General features: G+C 40.6%; 1 protein-coding gene across 2 annotated transcripts in view; it reads right to left on the bottom strand.

The window, feature by feature from the left end:
• ZDHHC15 (zinc finger DHHC-type palmitoyltransferase 15) overlaps window positions 1-19232 on the bottom strand; it is a 28252-nt gene extending 9020 nt beyond the window's left edge. For both annotated transcript variants that reach the window (XR_010072677.1, XM_063347393.1), the window contains exons 1-11: window positions 19051-19232; window positions 14459-14485; window positions 11960-12054; window positions 9906-10026; window positions 8991-9060; window positions 8304-8336; window positions 7082-7202; window positions 5657-5789; window positions 4401-4527; window positions 2738-2847; window positions 242-324 (exon numbers count right to left, since the gene is read on the bottom strand). Coding sequence is in view for 1 of the 2 variants with exons in the window: in XM_063347393.1 (XP_063203463.1) it covers window positions 281-324; window positions 2738-2847; window positions 4401-4527; window positions 5657-5789; window positions 7082-7202; window positions 8304-8336; window positions 8991-9060; window positions 9906-10026; window positions 11960-12054; window positions 14459-14485; window positions 19051-19168 (999 nt within the window). In the remaining variant the exon portion in view is untranslated. The remainder of the gene's footprint in view (window positions 1-241; window positions 325-2737; window positions 2848-4400; window positions 4528-5656; window positions 5790-7081; window positions 7203-8303; window positions 8337-8990; window positions 9061-9905; window positions 10027-11959; window positions 12055-14458; window positions 14486-19050) is intronic.
• Window positions 19233-20474: the final 1242 nt, after the last annotated feature.

Here is a 20474-nt window from a genome sequence, read left to right as displayed (position 1 = left end):
TAACACAATACTCTGGTGAGAGGGTCTGTGCCCTTCAGAGATCTCAGAGGCCTAGATGGCATGCCCCCATCACAGCTGCACCCCTCCAAAGCCAGCGTGAAGGTCTGCGCTCCGTACATTCGATGCCGCTGCCTGAGAGCTGTGGGGGATGCTGCTGTTAAAGTCAAAACCTGCCCAACAGTAGCTACCGATTTCCCTGCAGAGCGTCTGTTTTGAAGGTAATGAAGAAAGAAATACTGACCTTTCTGAACAAGCTTTATACTGCTGCATTTTCAAACTGCTATGTCTCCCTTTCTATGGCAAGGGATGAAGCTTCACCGGAATCTACAGAAAGAAAAACAAAGTAGTTAGAGGCAAGTAAATCTGTTTTTCTCCCTGAGAATACATTTTTCACTAAGTGTGAGAGTGTGATTTTAAGAATCATTCCACATAAAAATAGACAACCTCTTGGCAGAGCCAACTAAACAGTAGTTTTTAAACTGAGATTACTCTGTTATTGGCTTTATCTATAACTGTGTCACAAGCTTTAATGCCAGAAAGACAAATAAAGACCTTTCAGTTTTACTGGAACATTACTGGCCTTTCTGGTTCGAAAATTATACTGCTTTAATTCTATTATGTAAGACGGAATCCGAAAACTCTAAGCTCAGAGCACTTCATTTGCTGATGCCTTATAAAAAAGAAATGCAGTGGTGAGAAAACAAGGAAGAGCAAAACGTTATTTGTGCCTACAACGCAGTCTCCTAAAACCCTTCTGTCAGATGGGAGTGAAGGTACCAAAGCTTAATGAACCAGGAGATCATGTTCTCTGAATAGCACTGGGTTGATATAGCCGTGGTAGAAATACACGGTAATACATTTTATACACTCACAGTAAGTTTATTCCTAAACATTCTCACCTGCAAAATAAAAACATCATTTTTCTATCAGGTTTCAGACCAAATCTTGGAAAACTGAATGCTATGGAGGTTAGACTTAAGCCATACATAAGCTGCACAGAAACATCTACTTTAAACCTATGTTTAACCTAAACCTATTCTGGGGTCTGATCTGGCCAAAAATCATCTCACCGTCAAACATTTTCATACTTAAGAATTAATTTTTTATTCCGAGAACTTATAATTTATAAAAGTTGGAAGAAGTTCTGACTCATTCCTAAAGGAGCTATTTTAAACATCACAAACAATACAGAGAGATGCCGTATTTTGTTATTTTTAAAGCCAATTTATGTTACCTTGTAACTGCCAAAATGTACAGAACAAAACAGGAAGAACAGGGAGTTTTCTAACACACAAATACGAACTAATTAATGCAGTTAATCTAAAAAAAAAAAAGCCAAAATGAGCCTCCTCAGTCCTATTGACAAAATCCTGGACAGTCTATTTCCCAGCAGTATGCAAAGTGTGCCTTGGAAATACACAGACTGTTTATTTTGCAGTGGAATAACTTGAACAAACAGCTGCAGGAAAGACCTAACCAGAGACTGGACAGCAAACACTGTGCTGTTAGGATTTACGAGCTCATTGCACAGGACGTTGCACATGTATAAACACGTTCACATGAAAAGTTTCTGTTGCCCGCTTTAACCAAGACTATAGTCTTCCTCACAGGTTCCCAAACATTCATTGTACAAATATGACTGAAATGTATACCCCGAACGGGAACGTTATCAGCAAAGCTTCTGAAAACTATTCTGAGGCAATAAGGAGTGCAACTGTGGAAATCATGTCTCTGAATAATAAGGCAGTGATATTTGGTTCTCCAAGTATACTTGCTTGATCCACTAATTGTAGTAACCTGAGAATTAATTAACACTTTCACCATTCTTTAAAGGGAAAAGAAGAGTGAGATTATCATATTTCTTTTAAAGGGAACCTGTGAACGAAATCCTTCCTGCACAGGAAAACATATGAGTCCTTGTTTAACCTACTGGCAGGATTTCTGAACGCTCAAACATGGTAACTGGGGTCTCTGACAAAGTTTAAACAAATGTTACACTACAGAGTCATTCAACTAATTTTGGATGCATCCAACAAAAATTGTCAAAGAATGGATATACATATAAAGTCTTTTTTTCTAATAGGACATCCATAGCATAAAAGGTATGTTCACATTTCAGAAACTGATCAAATCTGTTGTACAAACGTGCCAGTTCACCTAGAATTGCTTACAGCACGTATATGTCTTCTATGGAGATTAGCAGATAGCTAGGCAAGCGTCAAAACCAAGTGAACTTCTTTACTCTTTTAAGAAAGCTGAACAAAAGAAGTATAAAGCAGCTTCCTAAATGTATCACTGCAGTCAGGTGTTTGCATGTGTTTTCACAAACTCTTAGAGGACAAATGCACTTTTAAAAAAAAAATCTTAGTCTTTTCATTTTTACAGACACAACTTTATGTCTCCAGTAACTGTGCTACATGGAGCAACATTTACATATAAATACACTCAGTTTCTGGAAGTTTCAATTTCTTTCTGCAACTTGTAACAAACTCTCAGTTCATTTACTCACAAGTAGAAAGCTACTAAAAAAGTGACGGGAAAAAAAAAAAAAAAAAAAGAGTTGACTCCAAAGGAGGGCTTATTTTTAGTCTGTGTTCATTAGTCAAGTCAGAGCTGCCCAGTGACTCAGCCAACACTATTTTTTTATTTGATTAGCTCTAATAATTCATTCATTAATCACTGTAGGTCAAGACACAGTAGGTCAAGACACAACTAATTTCCTTTAGCGTTACCTTACCATGAGGCTCTTCGTCTATTCCATCATCTTCCCACTGCTCTTCGTTTGCTAGGAGAGGATTCTGAGCTTCACACAAAGCTCTCATCGGGAAAAAGTGTCCATCGCCTTGGCTGCAAGGAAAAAAAGCACAGAAAGACACTGTAAAAAGCAGCAAGTGATGCTGAAGGATGCCAATTTCTACACGCTCTATCTGCAAACAAATTCTTCCATTGCCTGCATTTCCAATGTTTACTTATAATTATTTTTAAGTTTTGAAAAATACTGTGCTTATTTTTCGTGGCAGCTCAGATACCAAGTTTTACTAGCGAGTAGTTTTGGTCCTCAATTCCTTCAAGTTCTCTGGAGAATAGAAGTTTAAACCTGTAACCTGGAATTAAGTCATTTTTAGCAGAACTTAACGTGCCTAACTTGATCAAGTCATTTGGATATAGGAAAAAAAACCAAACAGGAATCAAATTAACTTGAGGACAGCTAGAAGTGAGGGGGAGAGTAGGAAAGCATTTATGTAGAAGGAGCAACTTATTCCGTAGGTATAAATTTTATCAATTTATATCATAGATTCTTTGGAGTAGAAATTACGCTTCTGTGTTTGAATGACACCCAACAGAAAATGGCCCCAATCTTTGTTAGATGTTACTGAAAGACAAATAAAAGACCCACTTTCCCGTGAGTTAAGCCTGTACACAAAATGGAAAAAATAAATAAAATAAAAACATTCTGCAAAGATTTAAAATTGCAAAAGCTTTTTTTGCTATGCTACTGCCCAAATAGTAAATACTACTGCTCTAGGTGATCCTGCTTTGGCAGCGGGGTTGGACTAGATGATCTCCGAAGGCCCCTTCCAAAACCTACAATTCCATCATTCTGTGAAATGCGTATCTGGATATCAAACAAGAGTTTGACAGAACGTTTAAATTCATGTAATGTAAACTAACAAAGTTAAAAACTAGATGTTGTAGCTTGGTCTGCACCATACTGCATTCCTGAACATCCAGCAGCATAGACAGAGGAAGTGTAAACTAGCTGAAGTGCCTGTTTCTTCTGATGATTTCTCTACGAAAGGAAAAGAACATGAGTGTTCTCCCTGTGATGACTATGCACACTGGTAACGCACCTCTGACTGGCACTTTGGTGCTGCCTTTCATTAACGGAAAGGCTTTCTGGGCTAATCTTTTCCCTTTAACTGTACTTATCAGTAGAAAACAGATGGCAGTGGGGATGCAACTGGGACTTTTACATTGCTACTTGAGAAAGTTGTGAATTGCTATGCCAGGAAGTTATTTTAAATTGTGCCCAGCTACAAAAGGAATTAAATTCCCATGTACTTTACTACTGGCCTACTAAGTGCCAAAACAACATCTTCCCCTACATTAAGAAACAGACGAAGAAAACAGCATCTTTGAAGCGAACACCCACCCGCACACGTGCCACAGGAGTCCAGGAAGAGTACGAACACCTTGTGCCACACATTTAGCCCTCAAAAACCTTTCCCTTCCAGACTTGTGGTGAAGAGGATTAACACAGATGATGGCTGTTGCTGCACTTACAATGATGCATACCAGTTGTCTGCCAAGCCATACTATAATAGGTGTAACACACGAGGCTGCAGCAGACACTTAGAAGTCAGTCCCTTCAGTTAATTGTATCAGTTTTTGGCTCTTACCTAGAGGCAACAGGTAGTAACCAGAGCTTTTTTTCCTCTCCAAACACTTGCTGAAGATTCTTTACAAAGCCAAGATTGAATCCATTTTTATCTGGGCCATTTTGAAACACTGGAGCTGAGAAAGCCTCTACGTACAGATGCAATTTCAGTGAAAAAAAAAAAAAAGTAAGTCAATGCCAAACACTCTGAAACAGGATTGTGCATGTTGTAGCCATCTAAAGACAACACGATTTAACAGATTATGAACTAACATGACAAAGTTTGAAAATAATAGTTTTTTCATTTTGCAAGCCTGTAAATACTTCCAAACCGAAGGTAGGAATTTGGTCTTGCAGCTGAACCATATGGAACAGTCAAACCAAGCTACAAACAATTTGGTTAATCTAGAGCATAGTTAAAAATCTTTGCACAACACTTGTTGAAATTCAGTGTGTAGAAATTTCCAAGTAAAAAAATCTGCAGAACTAAGTAGGTTGGTCTTCAATGCATATTTCAGAAGTGACACTGGAGATATAAATTGCCATTCATTAATGATATAATGAACAAGCATTAAGAACAAGCATATGCAAATAGACCCTGTGTTATGGAGAGTCATAAAATTAAGAAAAAGAGAGGGGAGGAGAACCTAGAGTGCACTAAAAACAATTTTATCTACCTTCTAAGCTGCTGCAGAGGTCTTGAAATGAGTTAATAACTATACAAAATCTGAGCATTTGCTCAAACTCCTGATAGTGTGTGTTTTGTTATAAAACTTTATCCAAAAAGCTTTAAAATTTGAACAACTATCTGAGCAAAGACAAAGAAATCACTTGACAAAATCATACTGTTTCAGGTTTGCATTTCATTGGTTTTACAGTTGTAACTTCTTTGCCTTTGTCCATGAAGATGGACACCGTTTTTGCCACCCTTACTAAGCTGTTTGAGGATGCACTCCAGCATATGAGCACATAGAACCATTATTCCTGAAAAGTTGCACTCATTTCACAGCAAGTGTAGTTACACACATGCACAACATTTTTATAATTGGACTTTTACATTTTAAGGCTCTCATTTCCCTAACAAAGTTTTTGTCATAATAAATAAATTGCAGCTCATTTGAAGTGACAAATTTCTGCAGCATTGTGCCAAGATCTTAAACCTTCCTCCCCTCATAAGCCAGTGGAAATGTATAGAACACAGATGCCTTTTTCTTTTTTGTTTTTCTTCTTAAAGCACTTTTGGTATGTTTTACTTGAAGTAAGATACGAGAGCCTTACCTAAAGTAGATCTGTTTCTACTAACGAGCCAACAATGGTAGCCAAACAGAAACATAAGGCTTACGAAGAACATGATTGCCACAAAGAGAAGGAAAAGGACATGAAATTTGGAACGCCCATTTGTCAGTTCACCCTGGAAAGAAAAGCAACACAAAACAAGTGATAAGAACAAATAAAAGCTGGAAATTCTTTATTCCTAGAAAGATATCCTCTAAATCTCCTATTTGGAGTTCTCACACCTTACTATAAAAAGCAAGAAGAGACAAAGAAATGATCTGCTTCATTTCCCCTCCTGCAATCAAAGCAGAAAGAGTGGGTGTTTACTACTAACTTTTTGTACATAACAGAGCCAGTACAACCACAGCTTCCCACCTGGGCACAAGAAACACGCCCTGTGCCCACTGGGAAATAAGCAGGTACAAGCTCTTGAAGCCTTGTTTGCATTCTGCTGGGTTTCCTATGCATCTATTAAAATTCTGCACCTATTGCAATATAAGGCATGCCAAGAAAACCTGGCCTCCATAGCTACAGCAACCAGGTAGTGTTAGAACTAAGCAGAGATGGTTTGGAAGAGTTTAAAAAGCAAGCAGGATCTTACAAGCAGAAGAAACACTTCTTTCCTTCTACATCAGAAGAGTCGAGTGCCAGAGATCCTCATAAGCATAGATCTACAGAAAGGCTGTGGGGACCTCCAAGGGAAAAAATTCCTTCTCAGCCTTTGGACATCCCATATATGCAGCCACAGAGCTCAAGCCTCCGTGCTTTTCTTAGCATAAGAAACAATTCCTGCTTGTGTCCCATGAGCATCTCAGGAGGCATTTTATGTAAGTGATTAGCCATTAAAACAACAGAAATGTAATAAATTAATGCACAGCAAAGGTAAGTTACTTAAACACAGCCACACAGAGTTAGCAGCAGAGGGGACATAAAAAAACTGGAGACAAAAGACCGGTCTTTTACTGGAACTGTCAGTTGGCATTGCTTGCATATAAATGATAACTGATAACTGAATAACAAGCACACTTTATTTCAGTCAACTTTTAAATTGAGAAAGGAGTCATATGGGGATTAGAAAATGAACACTTTTTTTATATTGTTCAGTAAATATGTACAGATCAGTGCAGGATGTGATACTTCGATACTAGAGATTCTGAGATACATACACGCAAACACAGGAACAGGAAGGGGATATAACTTCTTTGCCACAAGCTAACTCTACAATTAGAAATTCCTGAAGTCTATTTGCTTCTTGCTTTGTGCGTTTCAGACACGTAACAGGAGATATAATCAAAAAAAAGGGCTCAGGAAAATACCTTATGGAAGAAATGGAGACCCTCCATTGACTGAAAGCAAAAAAGTAACAGGAGTGACCAAACCCCACCAGACTCACAGGGTATGAAAAAGGAACCAGATTTCACAACTTACTGTCCAATACTTAATGAAATACTTGAAGACTGTTGCAGCAATATACAAGCAATACAACAAAGAATAGGCTAAGAACAGTAGAAAGAATTTGTAGTTAGAAAATCCAATGCAGTTATTCACCCTAGAGAACAAAAGCAAAGTTGAAATCAGGATATGTACAGCACACGGTTGTAACACAATGAGTACTACAATTTTTTTTGGTTTTATTATAACAAAGCCTCTTGATTAGACAACACAGCTGCGTCAATAAATAGCTCCCCTCAGTGGTTAAAGTGAAATATAACAAAAGTCTTTTTTCTTTTCACTAGAAGACTTCTTGCTATGCCAAGTGAAAGGACAGTTCATATTTTTGGAATCTGTTTTAAGTTGGTACCACTGGTAAATTTGTCCCAGAGGCAGGCTCTAATTACTCCTGTCTATTTCTTGGCTGGTACTCAGATCTGGGATTTCTGTGTTACTTCATTCATCTGCAAAACTCAGGAGCCAGATTCACCACTGCTTGTTTGTTTACATACAAAAAAAATAAAACCAAATTTGCTTATAATCCTCCATGCACAGGACAACTCTAAAAAGGAACAAGGGAATACAGAAAAAAAATAGCAGGTATTTGTCTCAAAACTATGGTTTGAAAAATCCTCTACAATTTAGGATTACCAGGGAGGTTCAGGTGGGGAAATGTTTGTGTGGCTTCTGATTTCTGAGATCTTCCTTTTTTTTTTTTTAAAAAAAAAGGAGTTTAAGAAATTTAGTGGCAGCAATTCTCAGAAAGTATAAAGCTTAATTAATGCATGCACCATCTACACAAACTGTCTCTGACCATGCACAGGTGGCAGGCATCCTTTCAGAAACAATCTGCATGCAAATATTAATATTGAAAGCAACATCAACTACATGCTGAAACAATTAGATACACAAAATTAAAGGTTAAGCTGAAGTCCCTTTAAAATTTTAATAATAGTCAAAGATTGAATTAGCAGTTGGGTTTTAAATTATATCAATAAAACAGCTTTTTTACACATAACTTCTGGAACAAACATGAACGGTGTCTTTCAAAATATCAAACATTTCAGGCAATTTCAAAGCGTGATTATTTTCTAAATTTCCCAACATAACATGATGCATGGTCTAAACTGAAAGAGGCACACGGACATGATTCTGTGGAAGAAATATATTTACACAGCCTCTCCTTTCAGAAAACTACAAAGCAATATCTGAGACATACCACGGACAGTGATGATCCATTTTTAGCACACATCTGCAAAAGGACAAAAAAGAAAAATTGAAAATGTTTATTTGGTACATATTTGCCAACTGCAGATCAATAGGAAAAGCCTCTGTTTTTTAACAAAAATCTAACAGATTTCTACATGGCACAAACTGAAGATTATGATGTCTCTTTGATTTTTTTCATTTAGATATAATTTTAAGAGGGAACATTTATTACTTTTTCTGAGATCAATGTCCCTGATACTCTGCAAGATGAAAAGGAACTAAGGAACTAAAATGATTTCTGCACTAGAGGGCCCGATAGTTTTGCAAAACAACACAGGTAAAGGCCGGGGATTTAAAAAAAAAAAAAAACAAAAAAAAACCCCCACAAACTAAAAAAAGTCCAAATGTCCAAATCATACTTTATTTTAACCTGCTTAGGTTAATCCGTTAATTTTCACTAGATGGCATGTTACCTAGCAACTTAACGCTGATACACTTGGAGGTGTGGGAACTGCAAACGCTCCAGGGCCACAAATAGCAGGGATGCAACTGCTAACGCTGTCCCACAGGAACACACCCTGGCAGCTGCAGCTGGCACAGAGGTACTGGGTGCCCTTATCTGTAAAAGGACACGTGAAGGACCAGCCCATCAGTGGTGACTGTATTCACCTCAGTGAAAAACAATCCAGAAACTTACATAGCACAAACGGAACAATGGTGACAACGATCAGGTTTTATTAGCTGGCATCTATCACAGAATCGAATACCTGAAATTAAAGAGATGTTAATACCAAATAATAGAAGAGAGTGTTCTTTTTTCAACATGCTACTTAATATTCTGCTCATTTCCTAACTATTTGTATTCTTTATCCTATCCCTTCAAAAGATGAGGGCATTTGCAGCTGATTTGCACTGCCAGGTCATAATCAGATAAGCAAGGCTCATCATTCTTCTGGACACTTGCAGAAGCGGGGAACAATCCTCACTGCAAAGCCTACAACCAGCTTAAAAGCAATAACACACAATTGTACACTTCCCTCTGGCTTCCGCATTTACTCAGCCTGTACATACATTCTGTTTTGATCATTGCCTGTAGAGCAGTTCTTGACTTCAGAATTCTTTGGCTGATCTGACAGAAATGAAGGGGTCAAAGCCTCCAATATGCACACGTATTTTGTTAACCTCTGAAAGGAGTGCAGTAAGCATTTAATCACAGAACAAGGGCCAGAAATCTGCTCACAGAATTATGGCCTGCATCTCTAAGTGAGACTCCATTTTAAGTAAAAACGAGTACCAATTTTATCATTCTATTACTAAATGCAGACAACACGAGTAGGCTTTTGAACAAAAAATACAAAGGGTAACATGTAGCTTCTCAAAGGCAGCACCTGATACTCTGCTGAAGATGAACAGAAGCGTTCAAGGCTATTTTGTTTTCCTAAACATAAAACCTGAGAGAAAAGCATTAGCATTATTCACACAGGAGTTACTCAATGCGTGCAGCGGCATTAGGAACGCCCCATCAGCTGACAGTACCAGCTGGATTGCCAGCACACGCCACTTCAGCGTGCTTGATTAGATTTAGAGAAACACAGTGCTCTGCTCAGCTGACCTCCATTCCCCGTTCGCGTGTACACTGGCAACTTCCTTGCCATTTCAGCGAGAATTTGCCTCTGCACCTCCGGCCTTTCTTCATTTTCGTAGCGTTCTTTGTCAGCATAGGACATATGATACTAGAAGCAGAAGTCATGAGAGGAGCAGTTACCCATGGGGAGCAGAGATAATATTTTATACGGGCAAGTTTGGAAACATTTTTACCTCGCACTCCTTCTAATGAGATTAATCTAATGTGAAAATGCGTTTGTTAAACAGGCAAAGAGAGATACACAAACATCATGCTCATTCAATGGCTCCAAACATAGTGTTTTATTAGTATTTCATAAAGAGGTAAAACAAAATGCAAAAAAAATAAAATAAAAATCCACCAATCCCGCAACATGAAAAAGTAAGTATTTGGTAGAAAAAGAATTGAAACATGTCTGCCTCTGACTGTCTTCAGCTCTGACTGCTCCAACTACTAAATCATACTCTCGTCCTAGAATAAACCACCTATGTTAAAAAACCAATATCAAACCCTTCACTGAAGTATTATTCATGAAACAATCTACTTCAGTCACTACTTTAGTGAACCCCAGTTTCTCTTTACTGTAGTATATTGTTACATTTATCTTTCATGGTGCTGCTGACCAGGGAATCACAGAATGGTTGTGGTTGGAAGGGACCTTAAAAATCATCCGGTTCCAACTAGACCAGGTTGTTCAAAGCCCCATCCAGCCTGGCCTCGAAACACCTCCAGGGATGGGGCAGCCACAGCTTCTCTGGGCAACCTGGGCCAGTGCCTCACCACCCTCACAGTGAAGAATTTATTCCTGATATCTAATCTAAATCTACCCTCTTTCAGTTTAAAACTGTTACCTCTTACCCTGTCACTACACTCCCTGATAAAGAGCCTTTCCTGCAGCCCCTTTAGGTACTGCAAGGCCACGATAAGGTCTCCCCGGAGCGTTCTCTTCTCCAGGCTGAAGAACCCCAACTCTCTCAGCCTGTCTTCATAGCAGAGGTGCTCCAGCATTTGATCATCTTCGTGGCCTCCTCTGGACTCGCTCTAACAGGTCCATGTTCTTATGTTGGGGCCCCAGAGCTGGACGCAGTACTCCAGGTGGGGTCTCCACAGGAGTGGAATAGAGGGGCAGAATCACCTCTCTCGACCTGCTGGCCACGCTGCTTTTGATGCAGCCCAGGATACAGTTAGATTTCTGGGCTGCAGGCACACATTGTCAGCTCATGTTGAGCTTCTCATCAACCAACATCCCCAAGGAAGTACAAGGACTGGAGCTACGCGTATACCTAGGACCAAATTAAAAGCCATACACTATGCACATAGCCACAGTCCTCACTGCCACAGACATGCAACATCACAATCTCAGCATGTTTAAAATGGAAATGATTCTTCTGTCGCTCACTATCACAAAAAAGGAGTCTGACAAATGAAGCAAACTTAACCACTACAAAGAGGCCTGCTCCAGCTGGCAAAGGGCTCCCAGCAGAGCGGGCAATGCTGGACTGTGGTGGGACACTGAATGTTCACATACACACCATGACAATCTGGCTCAAGAGATCAAGAAACCCCACTGCCATTACAAACGCAGCCGTTTCCACTTGCACTGTAACATCTTCCATGAAGAGTGAAAACCAAAACTGAAGGTCCTTAACCAGGAGACTCCAGCAAAGCTAGGTTAAGGAAGGTCCCCAGGATTTGGCTTGCAACTTGTTAAATGCTTAGAGATCAACGACACTATAAATATGGAAGTTAATAATCATCAATCCTATTACTCTCAACATGAAAAATCCTATTAGCTTCTGGAACACCTGTAAAAGCAGCTTTAAAAGTTAACACCATCTCTGATTTAAACCCCACTCTTTGGGGAGTCAAAGTATACTCAGAATGGTAAATTACTCCGGTTTTATGAACAACTCTAAGTCACTTTCCATCTCTTTAGGAAATACAATCAGTTGTCCAGATCAACTAGACTGAAGGATTTTTTAGTTCGCTTTAGCATCCCTGCTTTTGTTCTGCAATGAATGAAAAAGTGCTTGGACTCTTACCTTTTTGCCTGGCTGCACCGGGAGTGTAAAAATAGACTTCCAGTATGTCCACACAAAGAGTACAAAGAGAATATGGAATATTATAAGATAGGCCACTAAAAAACAAAACATAACAAAAAACAGAAGCAGAACAATGACTTCTTAAGCAAAAGTTTCATTCACGATGGGCATAATTCCAATCTTTCACAATAATGACAAAAAAGTAAAGGAAAAAGAAAGATTTACAGTACCAACCAGTATTACAATACAGCTAAACCTTATGGTCAAAGTGTCAGTAGAATTTCAGAGATCTGTGGCTGCAGGCAGGGGTTACCTATCTCAAAAGCCTCCCCTTCCCCACCCGATCTGATTCCGTGGGTGAGGAAGACACAGCTATAAGAAACTTCAGCCAGGGGGCAGGTGACAACCCTGTATCACTGGGAATGACAGGATTCCTGCCTCCTCGCCACGTCCTAAGCATAGGCAAAGTAGAACTCGCTGGTGCTGAGCAGCGTAAGTGTTAATACTGCGATACTCCAGCACCTCCAAATTTTGTGTTCAGTTGCTACTAAATGCACTTAAAATCACAGCACCATATTATCAGTGTACTGTCCACCCATGCATGCAATGTGTTCTTTACCAATTATGAGAGTTGAAGAGAAATAACATGCTCTAGCAGAACTTTACATCATCAGAAAAAAAAAAAAAATCTAATCTCTTATTAAACATCTTTTAGATTTGCCGCAGTTGATCCAATAAAACAGATCGGGAAAATATCCCTCAAATTAAGCAAAACAGGTCTTGTGATTACTGAGGAAGAACTGTAATCCACTAGACAAAACATTATCACGTGAAATCCAGTATGCATAAAAGTAATCTTACTTCAATATGCAAACTTTATTTCAAAGACTTTGGGCATTAGCAGACATACTGTGATTCAAAAAGTCAAATGGCAGTTATTCTTCAGCTACACAAGCTATTTGATTGTTATTTCTTTAATACTTGACTCACTAAGACATTATCAAACAGTTACAAGACAGTTTTATTTAAACACACCATTTAATCATAATAATAAACTCATTTTCTCCGTTTCATTTAAGCCTCAAATTCTAGCAAATTAAGATTAAAGTAACTACTCCTACTGGAAAGAAAAGTCTAAAATCCAAACACTTCCTAACTTCTTATGCAAGACTGACTGTATGAAAATGCAATTGGTAAAGAGGCCAAACAACTTTGAGACTTTCTAATGAGATGGCAAATGATCTGATACACCTCACAAAAATGTGACAGATTGTGTGACTGATCTGTGAATCAACAATAACTCATTATTATGCTGTTTGTTTGAGAGGTTACCCTTATGCTTCATGCAGGTAGAGCTCAGTCATTTTTAAATTAACATGTAAGGAAATAAATCTTGCAACAGGTTTAGTGTTGTTGATAAAGCAATACAGCAGCATGTTAGAGGAAGCTGACCTGGAGATGCACTAATAGATTAGGCAACTAATAACTTTTTCTGCTGAATAATCACTAGCATCATGCTTTCTATAAGTAACAGTTTCTCTGTAACAATTGTAAATATTAGGACAGCTCTCCAGTGGAAAGAAAATTTACTTGACGCAGCAATCTGGAGGATCTGTAAAGTATCAGCTGGCATTGTTCTTCATGGGACATTTTGCCAGCTGAAAACCACTACACCTACTTTATCCTTCATAACCCTGGAAGAAGAAATGAAGGTAAGAGGCCGTCCATATTAGCCAAATACTGCCAAAGCACCTCCAGGAAAGAAGAGAAGGAATACTAAACCGGCAACTAATCCCTTGTTCTTAGAACATGAGTGTGGCCTCCAACAACACACCAGTGGAAAAAGTCTCATCAAGTGATCCCGCTGCTCTGCCCAACTCGTTCTGCACCTGGGTCGTGAAAAACATGTCTGCCAACCCAGACTACCAAATGAATCCTAGAAGTGTTCAAGACATGTAATAATGAGACAGAAACCTTTGCTCTAACTCATCTGTGGCAGTAACTGAAAGTTACTGTGTTACCACTCAATAGATGGTTAGTGGTCAACAGAACCAAGCGAAACATCTGCAAAAGCCTCTCTACAAAAAACATTACAAAAAGCTTTCACTTTTAGCAGGCCACAGAACAGAACTAGTCTTTGCTGTTTGGCTTGTAAAATCAGCTCTGAAACCATAAAACACATGGGGACAAAAGGGGCATGGGTATATACACATAGATATACATAGTTTTTTCTAAAAGTGTAAAAGGGATCAAAGCCTTTTCATGTTCTTCTGCTTATACTGCAACTAAACAGAGGTATTTCCCAATACATCCGTAACTTATAGTGTGTCTAACAATGCATGCTGTATACTTCATGAATGCATAATTACAGGAAGGCAACACTGAAAAGTATGTAAGTTTAAAGAAATTGACAGAAAGTATTTTTAATATTTTAACTAGAACATTTGCGCATCTTTTACACAAGGACTGAATGTCAAATAGTAAACTGAATGCACATACCTTTTTCCACAGGGTTGCTCAGTGTCACTGAAAAAGAAAAAACATGTGTCTACAGAGCAAATAGGATTCCCAGAAAAGTTTGTGACAAATAATGTTTCTATTTGAAATAGAGCCATGTCTTTCATACTGGTTGAAAGACAGAGCTCAGAGGGTAGTGATTAGGGGCACAGAGTCTAGTTGGAGGTCAGTGACGAGTGGTGTTCCCCAAGGGTCAGTACTGGGTCCAGTCCTCTTCAATATATTTATCAATGACCTGGACGAGGGGATAGAGTGCACCCTCAGGAAGTTTGCTGATGACACAAAGCTGGGGGGGGTGGTTGACACACCAGAAGGCTGTGCCACCATACAGAGAGACCTGGACAGGTTGGAGATCTGGGCAAAGAGGAACCTTATGAAATTCAACAAGGGCAAGTGTAGGGTGCTGCACCTGGTGAGGAATAACCCCATGCACCAGTACAGGTTAGGGGCTGACCTGCTGGAGAGCAGCTCTGTGGAAAGAGACCTGGGAGTCCTGATGGACAACAGGATGACCATGAGCCAGAAATGTGCCCTTGTGGCCAAGAAGGCCAATGGCATCCTGGGGTGCATCAAGAGGAGTGTGGCCAGCAGGTCGAGGGAGGTCATCCTCCCCCTCTACTCTGCCTTGGTGAGGCCGCATCTGGAGTGCTGTGTCCAGTTCTGGGCTCCCTGGTTCAGGAAGGACAGGGAACTGCTGGAGAGGGTGCAGCAAAGGGCTACACAGATGATTAGGGGACTCAAACACCTCTCTTATGAAGAAAGACTGAGGGATTTCAGTCTCTTCAGTCTGGAAAAAAGAAGACTGAGGGGGGACCTTATCAACACTTATAAATACTTAAAGGGTGGGTGTCAGGAGAATGGGGCCAGGCTCTTTTCAGTGGTGCTCAGTGACAGGACAAGAGGTAATGGGCACAAACTTGAGCATAGGAAGTTCCACCTAAACATGAGGAGGAACTTCTTTCCTGTGAGGGTGGCAGAGCACTGGAACAGGCTGCCCAGAGAGGTGGTGGAGTCTCCAACTCTGGAGACATTCAAAACCCGCCTGGACACGTTCCTGTGCAACCTGCTCTAGGTGACCCTGCTCTGGCAGGGGGTTGGACTAGATGATCTCCAGAGGTCACTTCCAATCCTACAGTTCTGTGATTTTAGGAAAAAAGTTGAAATTCAATAGCCAAAAAGAGCCCACAGTTTAGCATCAAATCAAAAGCATCCTAAACGATTCCTTGTTTACTCACGCAAATTACACCCACAACAAGATGTTCAAGAATTGCTGCTTATGCTTTATTTTCCCTTGTTATGAAATATATTTTGTTTACTTGTACCTTAGAAATATGAAAAGAATAATCCTCTGGTGACAGTGATGTCTGTCATCAGGGCTCCTCTAGCAACTGTCCAAGCAACATCTCTATGCACGTATTTATAAGCACATACTTGTAGCCTGCTTTGTACTAGTCTCTAGGTGGTCTTGACCCTCCACAGTAAGCCATGCCCAAATGCATTTCTGCATCAGCATAAATTAAAAATTACAAATTGTCTTGGCTTTGGTATAGTCAGCAACAAAGGATATACTGTAATGACTCAATTATTTTTACACTTCCTACTAGCGGAGTTTTTACAACCCCTCCTTACTTTACCATAATCATAGGAAGAGTCCCTGCTAACAGAACCACTGTGAGCAACCAGCAAAGGGTACATTGCTCAATGTCTACTTCTACTGATTATTTTAAAATCCATCCATTATTTTAAAAGTCATCATCCAAGTTTAACAGAAAAGGTAAGGACATCTTTCTTTAACTGAAAACAGAGCAGTTTTGTGATCTCTTCACAGAATACTGCTTGGAAGACAAAGATCTTTCATGGGATGGGATGCCCTTATATCAAGTCTATAGCCTTGAATCTAAAGGTTGCAACCAAAATATGTTGCCCCCTGGAGGAACAGAGGAATGAAAGGAAACTAGTGGCCATGGATCATCTCCCACAGACACCGTAATCTTACAAAAATAAGATCATACTGTTGGAAGACTCAAAGATTTAAGAGGTTCTACATACAAGCAGTGACCCCTTCAGTAATTCTGTTAGACTATACAGAAAAATAAGTGATTGAGGAATTGGAGCCCTTTACTCCTAGCCTACAGCCAGTGCCTGGAAAGAAACTCTATTTTTCAAGACTCACTCTATCATCTTACTTGTATAATAAACTTGGAAAATGTAAATCAGAGTAGGAACCAAGAGGTCTTGCTTTAACTAATGAAAGTAGCTTTTCTTAAAACCATGCTAACAAACAATTTTGATCTACACAAGAATGTAGATGAAAAAAGAGAGCAAATATTTGCTGTGTCTCTGCACACTCAATTTCAGATGAACAAGACAGTTAGGAAACCTTTAGTTTTCCCTTTGGCTTCCTGCAGATCAAACTATGAAGAGCACTATTTTCACAACTAGTGCTTCATTTCCCCCTGAAGTACGTCGCACTTGCAGCATGGCCTTTCTAAGGATTTTACTTGAGGAAAGAGCACACTCCTAAATAAAGACTATATGAAAGATTTTATTGCAGGACACTGGGTCATTGTTCTCACTGTGGCAGCAACCACCAACCACACATGACACCAAGGCCTCCTCCGGAGTATTGACTTGTGGCCATACCAGTCATTGAAAGTTTAAAACCCAGTATCATGAGATACCTCTAGGACATCACCCCCACACTACTTTCAATCCTCAGCAGTCGTCACAACTAAAGATGAAAATCAAGAATCCAAACAGAGCATCTACTATTTACATGCTTGCAACAGCTGAAATGGCAATACACAATGGAAACCTGAAAAAAAAAAAAAAGCCAACACTATAGCCTTGCTATGTTAGAAATCTGGAAGAGTCCTGAGAGCCGGTTTGCAAGTAACTGCACATGCCAACAGTTAATGTTCAAATCCTAAAATAATTAATTTAGTCATTTCAACTTCTGTATAGATAACCTCCTCCACACACAAATAAAATGCATGAGACAGAAAGATGGAGCAAAAAAAAATAGACGAGTGTGGGCAAAGGAGTGATTTTAAACTGTGATTCTAGGTAGTGGGATGAGCTCCTGCCAGCTTAACCAGCATTTGCAGAATAACACAGGCCCAAACCAAACCCCACTTAAATCAGCAGAGTCTTTCCTAATAGCTGCACTAAGACTTGAAATTAACCAGTGTTAAATATCACTGAATTTGCACAGCACTGCAAACAAAGCATATTTCAAGAGACTGACAACATTTCAGAAAAAACCTCTAAATTTTTTGTCACTCGGTCTAATCCACAGTTACGTGCACCTTGGAGATACTGTTTCATGTGAATTCTAGAAAGAAACAGCCCACAATCTCAGAGATGGAATAAAATGTCATGAAGTATTTAAGGGTTTTGCCTAGCTGCCGATTAAAACAGATCAAAGAAGCGGCATTTCATTTTTGTCCCTGTTGAGAAAAAACAGGTCTTACCGCATTGGCAACCCTAACAAAAATCTGATTTAAGTTTGCTGTGCAGTACCTAAAGGCAGCTCTTTTTACAGAAAGGTCTCAAACTACCGTTCTGAAAACTGTGGCTTCCTTCATCCAGTTTACCTTGTTCCGAAAAGAAAGAGCCACGTGCTTCTCCTCACAATTTCAGAAGTCCAAGCTACCAGCTTTTCCCTCCATCTCCAGCAGACCTAGCACACATTTCTTTGCGTAATGGGGTTTTGCACAGGCACTAAACCAGAACATAGTAAACACAAGAAACATTGTAACTTATATAGTCAAATTGCTACATTAAACTATACAATTGTCAGCCAGTGCCAAACATTTCCTTTCTAAAATTTACTGTTTTCCGTGCTATTGTAACAAGTTGACTCATGTTATTTAATCATAGAATTGACCAGGTTGGAAGGGACCTTTAAGATCATCAAGTCCATCCATTAACCTAACACTGCCAAGTCCACCACTAAACCACGTCCCTCAGCACCACGTCTACGCGTCTTTTAAATACCTCCAGGGATGGTGACTCCACCACTTCCCGGGGCAGCCTGTTCCAATGCTTAATAACCCTTTTGGTGAAGAAATTTTTCCTAACATCCAATCTAAACCTCCCCTGGCACAACTTGAGGCTGTTTCCTCCTGTCCCATCACCTGTTATGTGGGAGAAGAGACCGACCCCCACCTGGCTACAGCCTCCTCTCGGGTAGTGGTAGAGAACCCTCAGTTCCCTCAGCCGTTCCTCATGAGACTTGTGACCCCTCACCAGCTTCCTTGTTTTGTAATGTAACCTGTTTTTTTCCTCTTCAGAACGTGAAAAAAGGACTGCAACGCAGGACATAGACTGATCTTTGTCAGCGCTTAAACCAGAAATCACACCTGAACTTTATCACGCGGCGACAACATGGACTTCCGCTGTGGGTACACATCTCCCTCTCCTCACAAACGCCACTTCCCCGGGCTGACGTGAGGACACACAACGCACGGACTCAGGACTAAGGTCAAGTGCCCACAGCCCCACAGCCGCCCCCACAGCGGCCCACCACCGCCTCAGCCACCCTCCCGGCCCGCCGCCCCCGCGGCGCTCACCCAAGCACAGCTCACAGACGTAGGCGTAGTAGGACCAGAGGACGACGAGGGCGATGATGAGGACGGGCAGCCAGGCGAAGGCCCGCTGACAGCACCGGAGCCCCCGCGACAGAGCCATCCCTCGCCTCAGCCCCGGCCCGCATCGGGCATCGGCTGAGCGGCGGGGCGGGGCCGGGCCGGGCTCGGCGCTCGGCTGAGCGGCCTGGCGAGCAGCGGGGGTTGGTTGCGGCGCCCCCTGGCGGGGCGGGCGCGGGCAGCCTGGCTCCCGGCGGGAGGCGCCACCCACCGCACCGCGTTAATTGCGCTAATTTAAATTCAGCCGCGGCGCTCAAACGGTGGCACCCGTCCCTGGCACACGCGTACGCAGCTGTCTCTGCTAGAAGCGCCCCACGGAGAGCCTTGTCTCCGGCGGTAGTTTAATGTCTTTCCCCTGCGCTCTCTCCGACTGATGAATCTTTATGCTAAAAGCCCTTTTTATTATTAATCCTACAATTTTGTGCTTTGTTCTACTAAGAATCTTCTTTTTCGTGTAGGACCATCCTGTCCTCTGCACTGACACTACCAGCCTTGTATTGCTCCCAAATTTCCTATGCACAAATCAAGGGTATAAGCGAATATATATGGGAAAATCAGATTCAGGACAACCTGCGGAACAAAAGGAGCATCCCCTCCAACAACCTCATAACATGGCATTCAATGTGGAAAAAAAAAAAAAAAAAAAGGAAGAAAGAGCACCCCACTCCCTGAGTCTGCTCCACAACCCCCTTTGAATTCCTGTTGGAATTCCCCTCATTTCCACATGCAGTAATGTGTTTTCAGTTAAAGCTTCGATTAATTAAATCCACTACATTGCCCCTGTTAAGGAAATTAGTTCTCTCATCAAGAGAGCGATTTATCTAACAGAATGTACTTCTGAGAAAACCCTGGTGTAATTTACCACACTTTCCAGTCACCTCTTTGCTCTTCATTTTTTCCCTCAGAATTTGTTCTAAAACTTTCCCTATTGCTGGTATCAAACTTGCAGGTCCGCACTGCTTCTATCAGCTTTTCTCTCTTTTTGAGTATAGGTACCACATTTGCCATTCTGCTGCCCAAATCCCTGAAAATTTAGGCATCAGCTACAAATCCTTAGACCACACGCGTAATTCCATATTTAGTTTTCAGTATTTTAAGATGGAAATGATGACCTACAACCTCTGATTTTCTCAAAGAATTTGTACAGTAACAAGGTGACAGCTGTCTTAACCTCTCCTCTACCCACTCACAGTCTATACCATCACTGTTCTTTTCTTCTTCAGGCTAGTAAACTATTTTAGTACAAATCCTGAACTTTTTGGCACTTGTTTTAATTTTCTGTGTGTGGTCCAGCTGAACCAAGAGTTTGGATAGCCCGTGCTGGAGCAAAAGTGCTTTGCAGATACCAT

The sequence above is a fragment of the Chroicocephalus ridibundus genome, chromosome 9 (genome assembly GCF_963924245.1).
Source record: "Chroicocephalus ridibundus chromosome 9, bChrRid1.1, whole genome shotgun sequence".
NCBI classification, from domain to species: Eukaryota; Metazoa; Chordata; class Aves; order Charadriiformes; family Laridae; genus Chroicocephalus; species Chroicocephalus ridibundus.
This window is presented reverse-complemented; position numbering and strand designations above follow the sequence as displayed.